At 36.3% G+C, this 24,256-nt stretch overlaps 2 protein-coding genes across 2 annotated transcripts; both read left to right on the top strand.

Moving 5' to 3' along the window:
* Positions 1-12,617: 12,617 nt before the first annotated feature.
* LOC123566389 (protein qua-1-like) lies at positions 12,618-14,446 on the top strand. The gene is made up of 2 exons (XM_053550387.1): positions 12,618-13,896; positions 14,273-14,446. The coding sequence occupies exon 1, from the start codon at positions 12,666-12,668 to the stop codon at positions 13,779-13,781; it is 1,116 nt and encodes a 371-aa protein (XP_053406362.1). The 5' UTR covers positions 12,618-12,665; the 3' UTR covers positions 13,782-13,896; positions 14,273-14,446.
* LOC128546075 (protein qua-1-like) lies at positions 13,827-22,845 on the top strand. Its single transcript, XM_053549140.1, has 4 exons — positions 13,827-13,896; positions 15,101-15,184; positions 21,368-22,403; positions 22,731-22,845. Exons 1-4 carry the CDS (start codon positions 13,827-13,829, stop codon positions 22,762-22,764), a joined length of 1,224 nt encoding a protein of 407 aa, XP_053405115.1. The 3' UTR covers positions 22,765-22,845.
* Positions 22,846-24,256: the final 1,411 nt, after the last annotated feature.

The following is a 24,256-nucleotide window of genomic DNA, read 5'->3' as shown; positions in this document are numbered from 1 at the left end:
GAACTGTCAATTGAACAAATGAAATGGCTGATAAATATAAGTATCTTTCCGGCGATGAACGGTCAATAGAAATTGGTTTGAACTTTCATTCGCATAGTTGTTATCGCGGAATCTAGCTTTACAATATTGTCAGAGGTTCATATGGTGGTTGATTTAGGACATTTCGTTATGTCGCGTTGGTGTGTGCGCGGTTTAGCACATTTGGTTTTGTCATCCTGTCGCGCGCGCCAACGCACCATAACGAAACTTTGAAAGTTTTGTGTTTCGTTTTTGGTGCGCGCGCCAATGCGGCCTAACGTATCGAACAATGCGACATAATGAAACATAGAACCCGACATACATGTTTTAAATCATTCTTGATCTTTGCTTTTCCTGGAAACCAAACTTATATATCCTTTTTAGATAAATCTGTTAGAAGAATATCCTTAATTGCAAACTTAGTTGGATAATGTCCGTGTTTGAGAGGTAATGAAATAGGCAACATTTCACAGGCTTAAGTGGGACTCCTTCATGGTACAGAGGTGAATACAGGCCTTCATATTCACATGGTCCTTCGGGGAATAAAACAGTGGAACAACGGTATTGTTGACATCTGTACTTTTGCTTACTTTTTAGATTTCACAGTGTTAATTGAGTAAGAAACAGTGTAACAGTAGGAAATGTTTCTGGAAATGTTCTGCACTTATTTATAGATGGATAATTCAACATTTTTTATTTAACCGGGAAGTTCGCAAATTCAGGTTGCGTAAAAGGAAAAACTATATATTTGACATGAATTGCTGATGTTTTGTATTTAAGTCTTTAGCATGTTTATTTCAGATGTCTGGGGATAGACACAGGTGTGAAACTTTGAAAGTACTGTATAAAAGCTTTGAAATATGCATACTTTCCCATAAGTTTGCTATTTTTCTACATTTTGCGTAGGAAAAAATAGTTATAGATAACGGAACTACATGCGATTCAGGTAAAGGGTTGTTCTCAGTCAAAAACATACCAAACTAACAAAAAGTATTCTTCTATCTATAATAAATACATTCACCTAAATATTGCTTTGATTGCAGTCTTACCATAGCCCCTGAAAAAAATTTAGTTTCTTGTCCACGTTGACATAATACTAAACATAAAATGCCATCAAAGTCATTTGCAGAATGCTTGTTTTGAATTATAGGCACTGTTGTCATAATTGTTCTGCTCCTTTAACTAACAGCAATATTTAACGATAATAGATCTACTGTTCTCTTAAGATGGACATTAATCGTTCTTAAGCAAACCAATTAAGTGAAAGAGGCCACATATGGATATTGTCAGTATAAAAAGGAGTCACTGACCTCTGTTTCACATCAAGATGTCGCGGAGCAATTTCAAGAATGCCAGTTGAACAAATGAAATAACTGATAAATATGAGCAGTCTGGTTGGTTAATGATTGTTAGGACATTGCTTCTGCTGAGAACAATAGGTGTTTACTACAAAATCAGTTTTAAAAATGAATGAATGAGTTTTTTTTTTTTTTTTTTTTTTTTTTGTAACCCCGTTTATTTCAAATTGTGTACATATATAGATACATATAAACACATGATGCAAACGTACATGAATGAATGAGTTGGGTTTTACGGCGAATCGACACAAAAAGGTCATATATCGCCGATGTACGTCAGTATGATCGTAACTTATTATGACCTCTACCATTACCATTATCTGGTGTATTATTGCTGTTTTCCATTTTGCTACACAATTTCCCATAAGTTGGCTACCCACAGTGTTTATAAAAATATGTTTTGCTACGGAATCTTTTATGTCCGCAAATATGCTGAAAATGAATTACATAGTTGTTTCTTAACAACAAGAAATCAGGTTTTGCAAGTTATATTTGACTTTTCATAAGCCCACAGTGCTAGTTGTTCGATCGGTGAAGAAGTATTACAAAGTCAAGCCCGAAGATAAAGATCTGCAATACTTAAGGTGGTTTCATCAATGTGGCATTTGGTGTGTATTTTCATAAATATTTGTGTTTCCAGCCAACTTGGAATCTATTAATTAATTAGAAGGCCAGAAGCAAAATATTAAAAGTAACGAACCCTGGTTACAGTAGTGTAGTAAGAATTACTACCTTTCAATGAAAGACAATCTTGGCTTATATGTAAGTTATGTTCCAGGCCCGGTTCCAGCGGAAGGGCCAAGCGTGGGGGCGTGTCTTCCACCCTAGTTGGCTGCAAAGTGGCATTATACTTATCAAAGTTAAGACCCAAACACCATTTCATACCTATATTTCAAACGCTTCATTGGGTAACCCCCTGACTCCGCTTGCGGAAGGGATACCCTCTCCAGTACCGATCACAAGAGAGGGCTCTGCCAAAATGGTGCCTGCAGTGGGGTCGTTATATACCTCGTACTCTCCTTATAATCAGATTAATATTACTATTAGTAGAGCACTTAGAATTTAGACCACAGGCTACCATTTCATACAGTCATATGTTTCTAAATTGTCCAGGGGAAAACACAAAAATTGGCATTCATCTTTTAAACAGCTTGCTACAAAAAAAAACATAGTGGTTTGTTTTATATGTGTATTAAGAAGACGCTCCCATTCCAGACACTTCCGTGGTTCTTTAGCGTAATAGAAAATGTATGTTTTATGTCGCTATAGAAAATATCTATCTGTGCCTCCGCTTTGCGCTTTTGACAAGCATCTAATATACTTAATAATCATATGAGTAAGATATACGCGTTTAGTGTTTCATTGTAAGATGGAAGTTTATAGCTAATAATCAGAGAACAAACTGGTTAAAGAGAACATCAGTGTATAAATCTTTAGTCTCGGAGGTCTTATTTCCGCATTTCCATCCATTGTACTTGATAGAAAATTAATATTTTCAAGACACCTGAGCACAAAGTGGTCAATTGTATATACTGTTGTTTGACATTGGTTGACTTTTTTTGAATAATTTGAATAGCTGTATATAAGGAAATGGTAATTAATGTGCAATAATGTAGAACTTATTGAATGCGGTAAAAAACTGATCTGCCAAAAACATCGCCTTGCCTATGATTTTTTTTATTCTAATACTATGTAAACTATGTATTTTAATCAAAGCAAACAGACTTTAAGTGTCTGACAACTTCGCCTTGGTAACTTGGCTATGAAATACTTAATACCTTACAGTTATGACGTTGTGTTAACAGCTACCTTTTGAAGATCTACATAATGATACAGCTTTCACTCCATGGATGCAGATACAGGGCGATCTGAGTATTAACTAGTATTAACATATACCAAGCAGCTCCCTAATATCCACTCAATTGTTAGGAAACATATGAACATTTTATATAGATCTGAGAAGATGATGGAAGTGTTCCAATCTCCACCCATTATTGCCTACAGAAGAGACAAAAATATATGTGACATCCTAGTGCACGGGAAAACAAACAAGGCTTTAAAGCAGTCAGTTAACCTATGTAAATGTAGAATATGTTTGTCTCTCCACATGGGAGAAGTCTGGTCCACTGACAAAAACAGCAGCTACAATACAGCCTCAGTTCCAAAATGTACTGACAGAAACTTAATATATGCTCTGGTCTGCTCACGGTGTGACATGACAGTTTATGTAGGAGAGACAGAAAGATCCCTGAAAGAACGCACAGAAGAACATCTTAGAGATGTCCGTCAACAAGCAGATAAACCAATTATGAGGCATTTCGGGGGTCATACAGCAGAAGATGTAAAGGTTGCAGTACTTCAAAAGGTGTTTAACGAAGGACGCATTTACAGACAGATGGTAGAAGAGGAATGGATAAAGAGGCTAGGCACGAAGACACCCCAGGGATGTAACGTAAAACTTAATATTTAAAATGCATTCAGTAAAGTCGTTAATAGTCATCAGTAGTGACCCTTGGATTCTTTAACTTAACTTGTGTAATTCTAAAAACTATGGAGGGTCCTTTCACTTAAATGACAATGCATGCATTTCTAGTGTTTTCAAACTGACTGCGTATAGACATCCTGTATATTTTAACTTTTAGGGTTTTAAAATGAATTGGACAGTTATCTTGCTGTTTTTATTTATTATATATATATATTTTTTATTATTATTATTATTTATTTATTATTATTATTATTTTGTATATCTTGCTGCACTTAGTATTGTGTTTTGCTCTCTGGTTATGTATGATGTTGGCACCTTGCCCTTTTTGCGGGAAACGACGTCACGTCTTACACAGGATATGACGTGACGTTGTCTTAGTGACAGGACGTCAACATTATTCATTTCCTGTGATATAAATGTTACATGGATATTACTTAGTTAGAAAAATATTTCCATATTCTTGAAAAAGGACAAGTGTCCGAAAATTCGAAATAAAGAGTAAAATTTCAACACAGATTTGTACTATACTTCCCTTCGGAAGATTTACAGACATATTGTGAATACATATACTCCTGGAGATGGAAATGGAAACTTTTCTACAACTAAGACGATCCAAAGAAAAGAAGAGAGCAAGATACATTTCACATAAAGATTTTCTTCATAAATGTTTAAAGAACAGCAAGATACCGGAAGGATTTCGTTTACATTGGACAGCTGAAATAGATCTCGACCAGGAACTATCGCATAAGTGTGAGCGAATTAAAGAAGATGCATCTTTTAAACTAATGGAATTAACAAAAGAAGCATGTGAGCGTAAACTGTTTTCATTAACTGGTAATATTAAACATCAAGAATCATGCATGTCAAGTAAATACAAGAAATCAAGTGATGAATTTGAAAGGAAGGAGCAGGCAAGGATTCAGAATGTGAAAAGGCAAAAATGGAACAAGATTATGCTTCAATGTGACAAAGAGTTCAGAGAGATCCAAGTGGGTGCAGATGGTAACTGTTTTTATAGATGTTTGAGTGTATATTTATTTGGGTCTGAAGAAAACCATAACGTAGTTAGGAATGAAATTGTTGATCACATGTTGGATAATAAAGATAAGTTTCAGTGTTATGTAGATGGTGACTATGTAACACACATTATACATCAAACATTCACGGATGGTAGATGCGAGTCTTGGGCTACAGAAGCTGAATTGTATGCAGCATCGTCATTGTACAAAGTTAATTTAAAAGTGACCCAGAGAATTAAGACAAAGATGCACTGGATAACTCATACTTCTAGAAATGAAGCTAAATGTAACAATAGTACGGTAGCGCCTTATGACGAGTCAATTCACTTGGTTTTAAAGAACAGTCATTTCAACATACTGCAGGAAGTACAGAAAGATAAGCAGATTGGCGTATTTGAACAGACGTCTGAAAGATCAGAAAAACAAACAGAACATTATGATTGGTTTGATCTAGAGGATACGTGCTCAAACAAGTTGAAAGGAGATCCGAATCATCATGACAACCTCACAGAAACAAGTGGTTATAATACAGCCATACAGGGAACTACATTTACACGTGATAAGAAGCTGAGGTCTTTAAATAGAAAACAAATTGATAAGGAAACAACAATGAAAATACGGCAATCAAAAAAAGAAGCTGTTGTAACCAATCTTTCTGCGCATCCTCTGACAGATGCACAAATTTCACTTTTGTCAAAGGGACTTAAGTTTATACCTGACAATACTAAAGTAGACAAGATTAAGTTATTAGCTGACCTTGCTGAGTGGGAACGAAGGATGCGGCTCAAAGAGTTTTTTTATGATAAAGAAAATGAAGCAACAGAACTTTCAAAAGAATCTCCCCTAAAAAAATTCAAGGAACATAAAAAGAGCAATTTCACGCCTGGAAAGGGCCGAGACATGTGGCTTGACCTGTACATTGAAATGGTGAAAAATGACATAGTTAACTGTTTGAAAAAGGTGGGGAAGATGAATGTTACTGCTGAAGAACAGAAAGCTTTTCAATCCCTGTTACACAATAATGATATTGTTATAAGGCCTGCTGACAAAGGATCTGGTATTGTTGTTCTAGACAAAACAAGTTATCTAAATAGTCTACAGAAAGAAATGGAGGAGAGTGATTCATACGCAGAGTCCGAGAATGATCTAACGCAGACATCTATGAAAGAAGTAAAGAAATTAGTAAATAGTATGAGTAGAAATGGATCAATCCCAAAAGACATGAAACAGTACTTATTGCCTAAATATCCAAAGGCTGGTTCTCTAAAAGGTAATCCGAAACTTCATAAAAAGAGTGTGCCAATGAGGTCAATTGTAAATGGAATGAACACACCAACTGAAAGATTGGCAGAGCTTGCAGAACATGAACTGAATGAATTTGTAACCTCATCACCAAGTTACATCCGGGACACTACTGACTTTATAAACAAACTGAAAGACATTCAGACACCACTTCCTGAAGGTACATTGCTATTCTGCTTTGATGTCTGTAAATTATATCCATCTGTTCCCAAGAAAGAAGGTATTGATGCATGTAGGATAGGTCTCAACAAAAGATCAAACATGCTTGTCCCAACTGAAGATGTGGTAAAAATGATAGAAGTCGTCCTCAACAACAATAATTTCAACCTTGGTGGTAAACACTATATACAGAAAAAAGGTATTGCTATTGGATCCAAGTTAGGAAAAATTTTGCATGTTCATACATGAGAATCTGGGATGAGAAACTTATGAACTTTCACCAGCAACCCCTTTTCTACAAGAGATTTATAGACGATGGATTTGGTTTATGGACTGGCGGAGAGGAAAGTCTGAGAAATTTTGCGAGGCATGCAAATAGTATACACAAAGATATTCAAGTTGAACTGAGATATAGCCCAGCTAAAATAGAATTTCTAGATACATGGGTAATACTTGAGAATGGAAAAGTTTACACCAGCCTGTATAAGAAGCCCACTGATAAACAATTATATTTGCACAAAAGCTCCAATCACCCACCAAATACAAAATCAGGGTTGGCGTATGGCTTAGGTCTTAGGCTTAAGAGAATCTGTGAAAAAGAGCAAGATTACCAGAAACACAGAACTGAACTTAAACAACAACTTCGCAGAAGAGGATATAGTGGAAAAGAAGTAGAACGGCAACTGACAAAAGTAGATACTTTAGACAGAGAAGACCTATTACAAAAGCAGACTAAAAAAGGAAAAGACAAACGTGTACCACTAGTATTAACATATACCAAGCAGCTCCCTAATATCCACTCAATTGTTAGGAAACATATGAACATTTTATATAGATCTGAGAAGATGATGGAAGTGTTCCAATCTCCACCCATTATTGCCTACAGAAGAGACAAAAATATATGTGACATCCTAGTGCACGGGAAAACAAACAAGGCTTTAAAGCAGTCAGTTAACCTATGTAAATGTAGAATATGTTTGTCTCTCCACATGGGAGAAGTCTGGTCCACTGACAAAAACAGCAGCTACAATACAGCCTCAGTTCCAAAATGTACTGACAGAAACTTAATATATGCTCTGGTCTGCTCACGGTGTGACATGACAGTTTATGTAGGAGAGACAGAAAGATCCCTGAAAGAACGCACAGAAGAACATCTTAGAGATGTCCGTCAACAAGCAGATAAACCAATTATGAGGCATTTCGGGGGTCATACAGCAGAAGATGTAAAGGTTGCAGTACTTCAAAAGGTGTTTAACGAAGGACGCATTTACAGACAGATGGTAGAAGAGGAATGGATAAAGAGGCTAGGCACGAAGACACCCCAGGGATGTAACGTAAAACTTAATATTTAAAATGCATTCAGTAAAGTCGTAAATAGTCATCAGTAGTGACCCTTGGATTCTTTAACTTAACTTGTGTAATTCTAAAAACTATGGAGGGTCCTTTCACTTAAATGACAATGCATGCATTTCTAGTGTTTTCAAACTGACTGCGTATAGACATCCTGTATATTTTAACTTTTAGGGGTTTAAAATGAATTGGACAGTTATCTTGCTGTTTTTATCTATTATATATATATATATATTTTTATTATTATTATTATTTATTTATTTATTATTATTATTATTTTGTATATCTTGCTGCACTTAGTATTGTGTTTTGCTCTCTGGTTATGTATGATGTTGGCACCTTGCCCTTTTTGCGGGAAACGACGTCACGTCTTACACAGGATATGACGTGACGTTGTCTTAGTGACAGGACGTCAACATTATTCATTTCCTGTGATATAAATGTTACATGGATATTACTTAGTTAGAAAAATATTTCCATATTCTTGAAAAAGGACAAGTGTCCGAAAATTCGAAATAAAGAGTAAAATATCAACACAGATTTGTACTATACTTCCCTTCGGAAGATTTACAGACATATTGTGAATACATATACTCCTGGAGATGGAAATGGAAACTTTTCTACAACTAAGACGATCCAAAGAAAAGAGAGCAAGATACATTTCACATAAAGATTTTCTTCATAAATGTTTAAAGAACAGCAAGATACCGGAAGGATTTCGTTTACATTGGACAGCTGAAATAGATCTCGACCAGGAACTATCGCATAAGTGTGAGCGAATTAAAGAAGATGCATCTTTTAAACTAATGGAATTAACAAAAGAAGCATGTGAGCGTAAACTGTTTTCATTAACTGGTAATATTAAACATCAAGAATCATGCATGTCAAGTAAATACAAGAAATCAAGTGATGAATTTGAAAGGAAGGAGCAGGCAAGGATTCAGAATGTGAAAAGGCAAAAATGGAACAAGATTATGCTTCAATGTGACAAAGAGTTCAGAGAGATCCAAGTGGGTGCAGATGGTAACTGTTTTTATAGATGTTTGAGTGTATATTTATTTGGGTCTGAAGAAAACCATAACGTAGTTAGGAATGAAATTGTTGATCACATGTTGGATAATAAAGATAAGTTTCAGTGTTATGTAGATGGTGACTATGTAACACACATTATACATCAAACATTCACGGATGGTAGATGCGAGTCTTGGGCTACAGAAGCTGAATTGTATGCAGCATCGTCATTGTACAAAGTTAATTTAAAAGTGACCCAGAGAATTAAGACAAAGATGCACTGGATAACTCATACTTCTAGAAATGAAGCTAAATGTAACAATAGTACGGTAGCGCCTTATGACGAGTCAATTCACTTGGTTTTAAAGAACAGTCATTTCAACATACTGCAGGAAGTACAGAAAGATAAGCAGATTGGCGTATTTGAACAGACGTCTGAAAGATCAGAAAAACAAACAGAACATTATGATTGGTTTGATCTAGAGGATACGTGCTCAAACAAGTTGAAAGGAGATCCGAATCATCATGACAACCTCACAGAAACAAGTGGTTATAATACAGCCATACAGGGAACTACATTTACACGTGATAAGAAGCTGAGGTCTTTAAATAGAAAACAAATTGATAAGGAAACAACAATGAAAATACGGCAATCAAAAAAAGAAGCTGTTGTAACCAATCTTTCTGCGCATCCTCTGACAGATGCACAAATTTCACTTTTGTCAAAGGGACTTAAGTTTATACCTGACAATACTAAAGTAGACAAGATTAAGTTATTAGCTGACCTTGCTGAGTGGGAACGAAGGATGCGGCTCAAAGAGTTTTTTTATGATAAAGAAAATGAAGCAACAGAACTTTCAAAAGAATCTCCCCTAAAAAAATTCAAGGAACATAAAAAGAGCAATTTCACGCCTGGAAAGGGCCGAGACATGTGGCTTGACCTGTACATTGAAATGGTGAAAAATGACATAGTTAACTGTTTGAAAAAGGTGGGGAAGATGAATGTTACTGCTGAAGAACAGAAAGCTTTTCAATCCCTGTTACACAATAATGATATTGTTATAAGGCCTGCTGACAAAGGATCTGGTATTGTTGTTCTAGACAAAACAAGTTATCTAAATAGTCTACAGAAAGAAATGGAGGAGAGTGATTCATACGCAGAGTCCGAGAATGATCTAACGCAGACATCTATGAAAGAAGTAAAGAAATTAGTAAATAGTATGAGTAGAAATGGATCAATCCCAAAAGACATGAAACAGTACTTATTGCCTAAATATCCAAAGGCTGGTTCTCTAAAAGGTAATCCGAAACTTCATAAAAAGAGTGTGCCAATGAGGTCAATTGTAAATGGAATGAACACACCAACTGAAAGATTGGCAGAGCTTGCAGAACATGAACTGAATGAATTTGTAACCTCATCACCAAGTTACATCCGGGACACTACTGACTTTATAAACAAACTGAAAGACATTCAGACACCACTTCCTGAAGGTACATTGCTATTCTGCTTTGATGTCTGTAAATTATATCCATCTGTTCCCAAGAAAGAAGGTATTGATGCATGTAGGATAGGTCTCAACAAAAGATCAAACATGCTTGTCCCAACTGAAGATGTGGTAAAAATGATAGAAGTCGTCCTCAAAAACAATAATTTCAACCTTGGTGGTAAACACTATATACAGAAAAAAGGTATTGCTATTGGATCCAAGTTAGGAAAAAATTTTGCATGTTCATACATGAGAATCTGGGATGAGAAACTTATGAACTTTCACCAGCAACCCCTTTTCTACAAGAGATTTATAGACGATGGATTTGGTTTATGGACTGGCGGAGAGGAAAGTCTGAGAAATTTTGCGAGGCATGCAAATAGTATACACAAAGATATTCAAGTTGAACTGAGATATAGCCCAGCTAAAATAGAATTTCTAGATACATGGGTAATACTTGAGAATGGAAAAGTTTACACCAGCCTGTGTAAGAAGCCCACTGATAAACAATTATATTTGCACAAAAGCTCCAATCACCCACCAAATACAAAATCAGGGTTGGCGTATGGCTTAGGTCTTAGGCTTAAGAGAATCTGTGAAAAAGAGCAAGATTACCAGAAACACAGAACTGAACTTAAACAACAACTTCGCAGAAGAGGATATAGTGGAAAAGAAGTAGAACGGCAACTGACAAAAGTAGATACTTTAGACAGAGAAGACCTATTACAAAAGCAGACTAAAAAAGGAAAAGACAAACGTGTACCACTAGTATTAACATATACCAAGCAGCTCCCTAATATCCACTCAATTGTTAGGAAACATATGAACATTTTATATAGATCTGAGAAGATGATGGAAGTGTTCCAATCTCCACCCATTATTGCCTACAGAAGAGACAAAAATATATGTGACATCCTAGTGCACGGGAAAACAAACAAGGCTTTAAAGCAGTCAGTTAACCTATGTAAATGTAGAATATGTTTGTCTCTCCACATGGGAGAAGTCTGGTCCACTGACAAAAACAGCAGCTACAATACAGCCTCAGTTCCAAAATGTACTGACAGAAACTTAATATATGCTCTGGTCTGCTCACGGTGTGACATGACAGTTTATGTAGGAGAGACAGAAAGATCCCTGAAAGAACGCACAGAAGAACATCTTAGAGATGTCCGTCAACAAGCAGATAAACCAATTATGAGGCATTTCGGGGGTCATACAGCAGAAGATGTAAAGGTTGCAGTACTTCAAAAGGTGTTTAACGAAGGACGCATTTACAGACAGATGGTAGAAGAGGAATGGATAAAGAGGCTAGGCACGAAGACACCCCAGGGATGTAACGTAAAACTTAATATTTAAAATGCATTCAGTAAAGTCGTTAATAGTCATCAGTAGTGACCCTTGGATTCTTTAACTTAACTTGTGTAATTCTAAAAACTATGGAGGGTCCTTTCACTTAAATGACAATGCATGCATTTCTAGTGTTTTCAAACTGACTGCGTATAGACATCCTGTATATTTTAACTTTTAGGGGTTTAAAATGAATTGGACAGTTATCTTGCTGTTTTTATTTATTATATATATATATATATATTTTTATTATTATTATTATTTATTTATTTATTATTATTATTATTTTGTATATCTTGCTGCACTTAGTATTGTGTTTTGCTCTCTGGTTATGTATGATGTTGGCACCTTGCGCTTTTTGCGGGAAACGACGTCACGTCTTACACAGGATATGACGTGACGTTGTCTTAGTGACAGGACGTCAACATTATTCATTTCCTGTGATATAAATGTTACATGGATATTACTTAGTTAGAAAAATATTTCCATATTCTTGAAAAAGGACAAGTGTCCGAAAATTCGAAATAAAGAGTAAAATTTCAACACAGATTTATAAAAAAATATATTTTTTTTTTGTTATCGAACGATCTGCAGGCCAGTGTCATTAATATATTGAGTATTATTACCGTTTCTTACATTATTTCGGGAATGTCTCGTATGTTTAAAAAATCCATGCACATATTGTGTTTGTACTCGCAAAATATTACAAGCGTATATAAAAGCTACTTTGGAAACTACAATTTGGATCAGTTATCAGTTTATTTACAAAAAAACAAAAAAAACCAGAGTGAACGAGTCTCTTTGAGAAGAATGTTAGAGAAATTAAGGCTTTGTTCCAAATTTTCTTGAACCACCTTGTTTGGAGAGCAGTCTCGTATCCCAGCATCTGCCTGATTGCTTCTGATCTCAGTTTTTAAATTTACTAATGAAAAGATTCATTGCATTTTGATATTGGTCCCCAAACCTGGCTCTGAATTTTACCATTGATACTCAATATACAAGTTGAATACATGTATATGTATACTTAATGTAACTGTTCCGCTTGTATAGTTTGTCTATCGATTTCAGTCTATCGATGTCAGAACCACTTACAAAGTCAGATGAAGCAAAAAAGCCAAATCCGCCCAAGATGGTCGTAGATACAATCCGCTACAATCCTAGCTTTTGTACATGTGGAGAACATGGATGTCAGCCCCAGTATAGGATGGAGAGGAAAGTTCGATGGATAAATGAAGATGCCAGCTCTGCTTCAACGGAACAAACGGGTGAAGCAGTAATGAAAGAAAACGAGGGCAGATGCGATGGCAAAAATGGTGGTTGCGACGGCGATGGTGGGCATGATGGCAAAGTTGATGATGACGAAGGCGATGGTGGATGCGATGGCAGAGCTAATGGCAGAGTTGATGGTGACGACGGCGACGGTAGGTGCGATGGCAGAGTTGATGGTGACGACGGCGATGGTGGGTGCGATGGCAGAGTTGATGGTGGCGACGGCGATGGTGGGTACAATGGCAGAGTTGATGGATACGAAGGCGATGGTAGATGCGATGGCAGAGTTGTTGGTGACGACGGCGACTGTGTGTGCAATGGCAGAGTTGATGGATACGAAGGCGATGGTAGATGCGATGGCAGAGTTGATGGTGACGACGGCAATGGTGGGTGCGATTACAAAATTAATGGCAGAGTTGATGGATACGAAGGTGATTGTAGATGCGATGGCAAAGTTGATGGCGACAAAGGCGATGATGGATGCGATGACAAAATTGATGGCAAAGTTCATGGTGACGACGGCGAAGGTGGGTGCGATGGCAGAGTTGTTGGCAGAGTTGGTGGTGACGACGGCGATGGTAGTTGCGATGGCAGAGTTGATGGTGACGAAGGCGATGGTGGATGCTATGACAAAATTGATGGCAGAGTTGATGGTGACGACGGCGATGGTAGATGCAATGGCAGAGTTAATGGTGACGACGGCGATGGTACTTGCGATGGCAGAGTTGATGGTGTTAAAGGCGATGGTGGATGTGACAAAAGTAATGACAGAGTTGATGGTGACGACGGCGAGGATAGATGCAATGGCAGAGTTGATGGTGACGACGGTGATGTAGAGTTGGTGCTGACGATGACGATGACAGATCCGGTGGAAGCGTTTGTGGTCACAAAGACAAAGGCAACTACAGTGACAGGCTTGACATTACTGAAGTCAATGGCGGACTTGATTCTAGAAGCTATGACGATAATTTCCTAGCTAGGACCGATCCTCATATAATTGGTATCAACAGTGTTCTGGAAGATGATACAGAAGACATCTCTTCAGGGTTCGGAATTATGTCCATCTATTGCAACAGTGAACTACACAGTTGGTAAGTGTGAGGTAGCAAGATATTTAAGGCAATTAGTAATGGTAATAAACTACGGTGTCACAGAAGGGACATGAGAGGAGATGAATTTTTCATTTGTGTGCGCACGTGGTACCCTGAATATGCGTATGTCTGTGTCTCTTTATGCTTCCGTAGTATGCATTAGTATATAATAAATCTAGAGCGGCTTTTCCTTATGTTTTTTTTTTCTGTATACATAGCGTTTATCGTTCTTCTGTTGGAGAAGTGTGTACATAAATTAGAATGATCTGACGATAATTCACTATACACGCGCACTTTCCCCGTCATTATAATCATGTTTGTGATCTGAACGTTTTCTGCAGTTTTTATACTCAACAAATTGTTGTTTCTTTTTCAGGGGAAAAGTTCAGGACAATGCGGACTAGGAATAATTTTGTATGCAGCATAGCTTGTGAAATATTTTGTTGTTTGTTTTCTGAAAATTATTTCGTAATTAAATTAAGAATTATTTTTTCAACAATGCCTTATTTTTGTTTTAGTACTTTATGCAGCCATAGTATTGTCTCAATACTGACCTGATACATCTCATGATAGAAGTAATTGCATGTTTCCAATTTTGCCAAAAAACTTTCTATTCCTGTGGCAAAAGAACATAACTAGTTATTACTCATTCAATAGTTATTTTTTAAATACACGTGTACATGTAAATAGAAGAGGTAGTCATCGATGTAATTTTGACGAAAAAAAAAAGGATTTTTTATCTCAAAGTTTGGCTAAAATTGGCAAAAACACCAAAAAACATGAGTTACTTCAAAATTTGACAAATTTACTATAATGATTTACACTGTACATGGTATAAATCTGATGACAGTTTCCAAAAAAAAAATACAAAAGAATAATACATTGTAGTAGAAATCGTCTTAGTTTAATGAAATATTTTATGTACAAAAAAAAAAAAGGAACACGGTTCTAGGAATAACTGAAAAGTTTTAGATTCTTACAATAGAAACTAGAATGTTTTAGGAAACTTGACAAAACCTTAACCTTTCATAGATGTTCATGTTCGAGAAACGTCAAAAAGTCACATTGTACTGATTGAAAAAAAAAATGATTTGAAAATTGGATAACTTTTTTGCATTTTTAGACTGGATACAAAATTGATATCTTTTCGGAAACCAATAAATAAATAAATTTATATTACTTTTATATGATGATAATGTTTCAGAGTTACGGGTGTCTGTTCTCAATAAATTCCAGTCACGTACAACAGAGGGAAGAAACGAATTAAAATATAAGGTTGTTCTTGTAGGTACACCGTGAACATTTTCCGAGTTTCTTTAGTCAAAATAGATTTCATTTTGAAGAACATGATAAGCCGGTGTTTATAACGTCTGACTGAGAGTGTTTCCCAGGGAATTTCTGTCTTCGGGGTATTTAAAGAAACAAGAGACGATTTTGAACTTTGTCGAGTTGATCCAGTTCGTACTTAGAACAGTTGTTCCACACTACGTCAGCATATTCAAGTATAGTATCGGTCTTATGAAAGAAATATATTTATTTTAAGCTTTTCAATGAAATACTGAAATTTTTCAGTGAAATAAAATTAATATTTCATATCATTTTTATTTTTCACTGGTACGGAACAAGGGGCCTACATTGGTGTATCAAATACAAATATTTATACATAACTTATTTTCAAGTCAGGCTATTGTACATACAATATTCAACTATTCATAACTTCATAAATTCATATACATTCATACATTTATACATACTTATTACTTAAATGTTTCTTCGACAAACATTGAGTGTAATCTGTTGATTTTGTGCCATAAAAGTTGTATTTATACTATACGTATGATATGATATTCTCCTAAAGTTTCAAAATCAACCGACAGAAAGAATTTAAACATGTTAAAATTATACTGAGATAATACATAAAAAAATAAAAGAGAATGAAATTCAGTAATTATTCGCTGCAAACGGTAGCCACCGGTCATTCATATGCAGATTGCTGTGTATCTGTCAATCAAAGTAAACTTTATTTGGCCTGTCAAAATCTTATCTTGCGTAAACATATGAAATGGCTCTGTACACGTGGCAATATTATTATAAATATTTTATAAATTTTTATTCGTTTGAAAAAAAATGTGCAACGCTTATCTATTAGGATAAGATAAAGACGAATTAATGATAAAATTTAACAAAAATAGAAAATAAAGAAATAAAAGAAATGCTTTAGTTGAAGGGTTATAAGTCAAATTAGCGAGAGTTACAATCGGCCGGGAGTGTTGGCGTACTCCTGTAATCCAGCTACTTGGAGGCCGGGATCTGAGGACGGTTTGAGGGTGGGAGCCCTGCTGTCAGCCTGTCAGTGTCGATCGGGCGTCCGCACTAAGCCCGGCATCAATATGGGACACTCGGGGGAGCCTGGGTGGTCCAGGTTGTCTAAGGAGGAACGTATCGGCCCAGGGTGGAAACACAGCAGGCAAAAGTTCCCGTGTTGGACAGTAGTGGGATAGCGCACGTGAATTGGCAACTGGCAGTAGCCTGTCCAATAAAACTGGACTCGATCCTTTTGCTAAATTTATTCGCCAAAAATTTATTCTTGTTGCATGATCTGATATCTTCTACGATGTCATTGATAAAAACAAGTGAATGAAGTATTGCCATGCAATACAAAGTCCCCTACTGGAAGGCACCTAATTTTGTCTACTGCAGTATAACATAATGAACTGATATTTGTCAATGATGTATAAACAATATTGTACTATATATACAATATAATATAACAAAGCACTTGGATTAAAATTTGCATATATAAAAACGTACAGTTGTTTTCATATGGAATTTTTTTGGCCGATTATACAAAAAGTTATCATAAAAGTTATTTATAGTAACAACAAAGTGAAATTAATCCTAAAAAAAAAATCTATAAAATGTAAGTCCACAAGAAAATCTTTACCAGGTAGAGATAGATCAAAATACACCTAAATATTGGATGTAACATGCATGTTGTACCACAGAAAAGTGGTCTCGATTTTTCCCTACGGCCAGTAATAAAAAAGTTACAATGTAATCTATTTATAGCAACAACAAAGGGACGTAATTCTAAAAAAGTGTGCCTCATGGTGGTGAACATTTGTGCCAAGTTACATCAATATCTTTCCATGCATGAAGAAGAAATGCTCAGGACAAAATCATTCTTGAATTTGACCTTTGACCTCTAAGTATGACCTTGACCTTAGACCTAGCGACCTGGTTCTGGCGCAAGACAATTTGTCTTATGGTGGTGAACATTTGTGTCAAGTTACATTAAAATCCCTCCATGCATAAAGAAGAAATGCTCCAGACAAAATCCTTCTTGAATTAGACCTTTGACCTCTAAGTATTACCTTGACCTTTGAGCAAGGGCTCCGGGATTTGCGCATGACATGTTGTCTCATCATGGAGAACATCTGTGCCAAGTAATATTGAAATCCCTTAATGAATGACAGAGTTATGGACCGGACATGAAACAGACCCTGTTCATGCCATGTTAACATTTGACTACTAAGTGTGACCTTGACCTATGAGCTAGGGGCCTGAAAGTTGTGCATGACAAATCGTCTTATTATGACATACAATTTTGTCAATTGATATTAAAATCCCTTCATGGATGAGAGAGTTATGGACCGGACAGGAAAAAAGCCCTGTTGACCTTTGACCTCCAATTGTGACCTTGACCTTTGAGTTAGGGGTGAATGTTTTGCACATGACACGTCGTCACATCATGGGGAACATTTGTGTCAAATAATATTAAAATCCCTTCATGGATGAAAGAGTTATGGACCGGACACGAAACAGACCCTGTTCATGCCATGTTAACATTTGACTACTAAGTGTGACCTTGACCTTTGAGCTAGGGGTCTGAAAGTTGTGCATGACACATCGTCTTATTATGAGGTACAATTGTGCCAAGTGATATTAAAATCCCTTCATGGATGGCATAGTTATGGACCGGACAGGAAAAAAATCCCTGTTGACCTTTTACCTCCAATTGTGACCTTGACCTTTAAGCTAGGGGTCCGGGTTTTGCACATGACACGTCGTCTCATCATGGGGAACATTTGTGCCAAGTAATAATAAAATTCCTTCATGGATAAAAGAGTTATGGACCGGACACGAAATTGCGGACGGACGGAATGACGGAATGACAGAATGACGGAAAGACGGAATGACGGAAAAGCGCATTCCTATAGTCCCCGAAACTGGTTTTCAACCAGTAGGGGACTAATAAAGAAAAGAAGAGAATCGAACCCCGAGGAACTCCAGCTTTTACAAAAGCCCAGTTAGTTTTGACTCCAGGAAGTACAAAACGTTGACGTCTGTGTGAGAGATAATCTTTATACCAGTTGTAAATAGATCTTGTAATTCCTGCATGTTTTAGTTTACAAAGTAAATCTTTGTGTCAGAATAATACAGCTTTCCTTGGTAAACCTTCACTTCATGAACGGTAAAGTTAAGGTCTACAGAATAATACAGCTTTCCTTGGTAAACCTTCACTTCATGAACGGTAAAGTTAAGGTCTACAGAATATTGCAGCTTTCCTTGGTAAACCTTCACTTCATGAACGGTAAAGTTAAGGTCTACAGAATAATACAGCTTTCCTTGGTAAACCTTCACTTCATGAACGGTAAAGTTAAGGTCTACAAAATATTACAGCTTTCCTTGACAATTCCTCTTGAACGAAAGCGTTAAGGTCTACATAAATATACAGCTTTCCTTGGCAAGCTTTCAGGAACGGTTGAGATCAACAGAATAATACAGCTTTCCTTCACAACTTGGTATCTAAAGTTAAGGTCTACATAAACAACATTCCGTAGCAGGCCTTCGAGAACAGCATAACGAACGCCTAAATAATACGAGTTTTCCGTTAACAAGCATTCATGAACGGTTTAGTTAACTTCTATATAATAATGTTACTTTCCATGACAGGCCTTAAGGAACGATAGAGTGAAGGTCTACATAATAATACAGCTTTTCTTGGCAGCCCTCCGTAAAAGAGAATAAAGGTCTACCTAATGATACAGCTTTCACTTCATAGCATGCCGTCATGAACGATAGAGTGAAGGTCTACATATATAAAAATGCAGCTTAACTGGCAAGCTTTCGGGAATTATAGAGCTATAGTTTATACTATGAATACAGTTTTCATTGTCAAGTTGAAGGAATGTCTACATAGCTATACAGCTTTCTCTGGTAAACTTTCAGGAATGGCAGAGTTAAGGTCTACATATACAGCGTCTCTTGACAGGAAAATATAGCTTCCTTGGCAAACCTTCAAGAACAGTAGAGGAAGGTCTCTGAATGCATCCTTACGAACCGTTTCACTGACTAATTTGACAAAATTCTACGCATTAACATGTCTTAAAAAGTCCCTGACTTGATTAAAGATGTCTGATGCAACAGGTTTTGAATTGAATGGATCAAATCTATATTTCACCCTTTTCATGAAAAACATGATAACATAACATGTTCAAAAGTGTTTTACAGAAAGACAGACAGACACGCACGCATACATACACACATACATACATACATACATACATACATACATACAAACGCGGTCACTCACTGGAGCGAAATTCATCCCGTACCAGTGCAGATACAGGGCGATCTGACAAGAGTGACACAGAGCGAGACAAAACCTCAAGAAAAGAGTGCGAAAGGGAACTTTTACATACATGCGTGTTCGGTTAACTTTGCACTCTTGTCTGGGAAAGAATCAGTACTGGCTTCTTAATTTCAACATTATCACTTACTTTCTTGAACTATTAATGCCTTCAAACACATTTCAAAAGCAGATAAGCGGAGAACAGCGAGATCAACCACTGTTGCTCGTGCATTTCTTTTTACAAAAAAAAAATAATAAAATTAATGCACGTGGTTTAGAGAGTTCTTTAATAAAATTGACATGTCATCTTTATGCCGATGTAGTCAGCTCCTTCCCTACCTTTTTGTAATGTTTTCATTACAATGAAAATTGAAGCCCTTCGTCTACACTTGCGTCACTTGTCCTACGTCAATGTTATGATGACGTACAACGTCAGAAACGTCAACGTTAGGACGCCAACGTCATAGTAACCGGGAAGCGTGAATGCAGAGAGAGGAGCAGTTTTGATACATTAACTAAAAATGGAAACAAGAGATCAGTGGTACAAGCCAAACTTATTATACAACATCCATTACAGTAAGTGAAGTTTTATTTCATCTAGAAACATATTTTTGTGACATATTAGCTTTACTGAGTTCATGATATCCGAGTGCAGTGATTGCCAAGTGTAAAATTTCCCATGTTTCACCTGCAGAAAAATGTATTACACATGACTGTATTGTTTAACGTCAGTAAGAAATGTTTTATTTTATAAATTGATGATATGAATAACCTAATTCAAAATATTTATATATGGGTTTATCTTTTACCAAAAAGCACCGTGACTTCGTAACAAATGTACGCATGCATACATTAAGAAAATATAAAGAAAATATACCAATAAAGACACACTTACAGTTAAGGAGAAGGGTTGCCAAAGGAATGACTGCATGAAATAATCATAATGATATCAAAAAATAACTAAATAACGAGCACACGACACATTATCTCGAACGTTCGGCTTATCTTGCCGAGTGCAGTATACATTATCTCGAGCGGTGGACATCTTTTCTCAGGCGATCGACTTAATATCTCAATCGCTTGAAATATTATGTCGATCGCTCGAGATATGTAATTCTGTAAAAAAAAAAAAGACTTGTGTGCTCTTACACCATACCATCGAGTTGAGAAATGACAAATTACTGTTACATCCATATTTTCAAAAACAAAGTTTTTCTTTGATATTCATACCATTTACTATTCCAATGTGTTCTTGGGTGTTTATAGGATTTTATTATCATTTTGAAATATCTTAGTTACTTTAGGACGATTTTCATTGGGAATTTTTCCATAGTACGTTTCAGACATCTTTGCATAATACAACCTTTGAAGACCTGATACCAATCTGTACATTATATCATAATCTTGTAAAGTAAAACCAATACAAAATGTATTCAAGAAAAAGGTCTGTTACGGATTTGGTGGATCAAACAGTAAAACAAACGTTGTTTGTTTTTTTTAGTTCATAGATTGAGTATTGTTACCATTTCTTACGTTACGTCAATTATGTCTCAGATGTTTAAATAATCTATTCACATATTGTTTTATACTCGCAAAATATCATAAATTTATATACGAAAGCTACGTTTGAAAATAGAATTTGGAGTCTCATATCCCGGCATCTGATCGGTTGCTTCTGATCTCAATATGGAAATTTACTAATGAAAAGAATCATTGCATTTTGAGATTAGTCCCCAATCCTGGCTCTGAATTTTACCCTTAATACTCAGTATACAATATGGATATATACTAGATGTAACTGATCTGGTTGTATAGAAATTTGTCTATTGATTTCAGGACCACCTAAAAAGTCTGAACCATTTACAAAGTCAGGTGAAGCAAAAATACCAAAGCCGCCAAAGATGGTCGTAGATACGATCCGTTACAATCCCAGTATTTGTACATGTGGAGAACACGGATGCCAGCCTAACTATAGGATGGAGAGGAAAGTTCGGTGGATAAATGAAGATGTCAGCTCTGCTACAACGGAACAGACGGGTGAGGCAAAAACGAAAGAAAACGACAGTAGATGTGATGACAAGCATGGTGGTGGCAATGGCGATGGTGGGAGCGATGGCAGAGTTAATGGTGATGACGGCGATGGTAGGTGCGATGGCAAAGTTGATGGTGATGACGGCGATGGTGGATGCGATGGCAGAGTTGATGGTGACGAGAGCGATGGTAGGTGCGATGACAAAATTGATGACAGAGTTGATGGATACGACGGCGATGGTAGAGTTGATGGTGACAAAGACGATGGTGGATGCAATGGCAAAGTTGTTGGTGATGTCGGCGATGGTAGGTGCGATAACAAAGTTGATGGTGACGACGGCGATGGTGGGTGCGATGGCAGATCTAGAGTTGATGGCAGAGTTGGTAGTGACGACGGCGATGGTAGTTGCTATGGCAGAGTTGATGGTGACGAATTCGGTGGTGGATGCAATGACAAAACTGATGGTAGAGTGGATGGTGACGACGGCGGTGGTGGATGTGATGACAAAATTAATGGCAGAGTGGATGGTGACGACGACGAAGGTAAATGCGATAGCAGAGCTGATAATGACGACGGTGGTGGTAGATTTGCTGGTGACTATGACATTGACAGATTCGATGGAAAGGTCTTTGGTCACGAAGACAAAGGCAACTACAGTGACAGGCTTGATATTACTGAAGTCAATGGCGGGCCTGATTTTAGAAGCTATAATGATAATTACGCTGCAAGGACCGATCCCCGTATGTTTGGTACCAATAAATTTTTGGATGATGATACAGCAGACATATCTCCAGCGTTCGGAATTATGTCCATCTATTGCAACAGTGATCTACATTTTTGGTAAGTGTGAGATAGCAAAACGTTTAAGGCAGCTGGTTATGTAAATAAACTACGGTGTCACAGACTGGACATGAGAGGAGATACAGATTTGTTTTGTGTGCGCACATGGTACCGTCTTAATTTTGTGCTACCGTAGTATGCATTAGTTTAAAGGGTTTACTTTATTCTTTCTCTATAGTGATTTTCGTTCTTCTGTCGGAGATGTATATACATAAATTAGATTGAATTGATTCGCTACACATGCACTTTTTCCGCCATTATATATTTGTGATTTGAACATTTTCTGCTGTTTTTATACTCAACAAATTGTTGTTGTTGTTTTTTCAGGAGGAAAGTTCAAGACGATGTTGACAAGGAGTAATTTATTGTATGCAGCTTAACTTGTGAAATATTTTGTTTCTTAAAAACCATTTCAAAATAAAATCAAGAAATATTTTTTCAACAATGCTTTATTTTTGTTTTAATACTTAAATCAATCATATAGTATTGACTCAGTGCTGACCAGATAAATCTCTTGATGGAAGTAACTGCGTGTTTTTCAATTTTGCCAAAAAAAAAAAAAAAAAAACCTTTTTCTGATCCAGTTACAGTATCGTAACTATTCACTTACTCAATAGTTATCTTTTGAAATACACGTGTACATGTAAATAAAAGAGATAGTCATCGATGTAATTTTGACGAAAAAAAAATATTTAAAAGTTTGGCTAAAATTGGCAAAAACATCGAAAAACATGAGTTACTTTAAAATTTAACAAATTTTCTATTTACACCACATGTACATGGTATAAATCTGATGACAGTTTCCAAAAAAAAAAATGCTAAAGAATAATACATTGTAGTAGAAATTGTCTTAGTTTAATGAAATATTTCGTCTACAAAAAGAAGGCGCTGGTTTCTTGGAATAATTTAAAAGTTTTAAATTCTTACAATAGAAACTCGACAAAACCTTGACTTTTCATAGATGTCCATGTACGAGAAACGTCAAAAAGTCACATTGTACTGAATGGAAAAAAAATGATTTGAAAATTGGATTACCTTTTTGTATTTTTTTTAGACTGGATACAAAATTGATATCTTTTTGGAAACCAATAAATTAATTAATTAATGAAATGTTTTTCTGAAATAGTTTGCTTTTATAACAACCACTTTTAAATAAAAACAACAACAACATCATATCAAAATGTTAACTCCTAAAGAAGCCAAAGAATCCATTGAATACGAGGCATCTCCCACAGTCGATAAATGCCGAAGTAGTTGCCGGTTGTTGTTACTGGTCTATTACTTTAAAGCGAAATCTATCATTAAGCAGCATTTCTACCCGAGTTTGTGAGTAATTTTTAAAAGTTGAGACTATGGAAACTTTGGATCATATTCGTAATAAAGGCCGTAAGCTACGTCAATACATAAAGGCCGGATAAGGCCGAAAAATCTGCGTTCCCGACATTGAGCTCGTGTGATAATAATAACAACTTTATTTTCTGAAGGCTACATAGGCCTACTAAGCGTACAAATACAAATAATATACAACTTATTTCCAATATGGCCTTCAATTAAATTTCATATACATTTATACAATCAGACAGTCAATTTATAATCATATATTTATACAAAAATACACATATCAGAATTAGGCTACTTAAATGTTTTTTCGACAAACGTTGAGTGGAATCTGTTGATTTTGTGCCATGAAAGTTGTATTTATACTAGAAATGAGCCGCGCCATAAGAAAACCAACATCCGCGCAGTCTGATCAGGATCCGTACTGTTCGCTAATGGTTTCTCTAATTGCAATAGGCTTTGAAAGCGAACAGCATGGATCCTGACCAGACTGCGCGGATGCGCAGGCTGGTCTG

The sequence above is a fragment of the Mercenaria mercenaria genome, chromosome 8 (genome assembly GCF_021730395.1).
Source record: "Mercenaria mercenaria strain notata chromosome 8, MADL_Memer_1, whole genome shotgun sequence".
NCBI lineage: Eukaryota > Metazoa > Mollusca > Bivalvia > Venerida > Veneridae > Mercenaria > Mercenaria mercenaria.
This window is presented reverse-complemented; position numbering and strand designations above follow the sequence as displayed.

Coding starts and splice junctions, on each gene's coding strand:
- LOC123566389 (XM_053550387.1), top strand. CDS start 12,666: ATGGTCGTAGATACAATCCGCTACAATCCTAGCTTTTGTACATGTGGA.
- LOC128546075 (XM_053549140.1), top strand. CDS start 13,827: ATGATACAGAAGACATCTCTTCAGGGTTCGGAATTATGTCCATCTATT. Junction 13,897..15,100: donor AACAGTGAACTACACAGTTG/GTAAGTGTGAGG, acceptor ATAATGTTTCAG/AGTTACGGGTGTCTGTTCTC. Junction 22,404..22,730: donor AACAGTGATCTACATTTTTG/GTAAGTGTGAGA, acceptor TTGTTTTTTCAG/GAGGAAAGTTCAAGACGATG.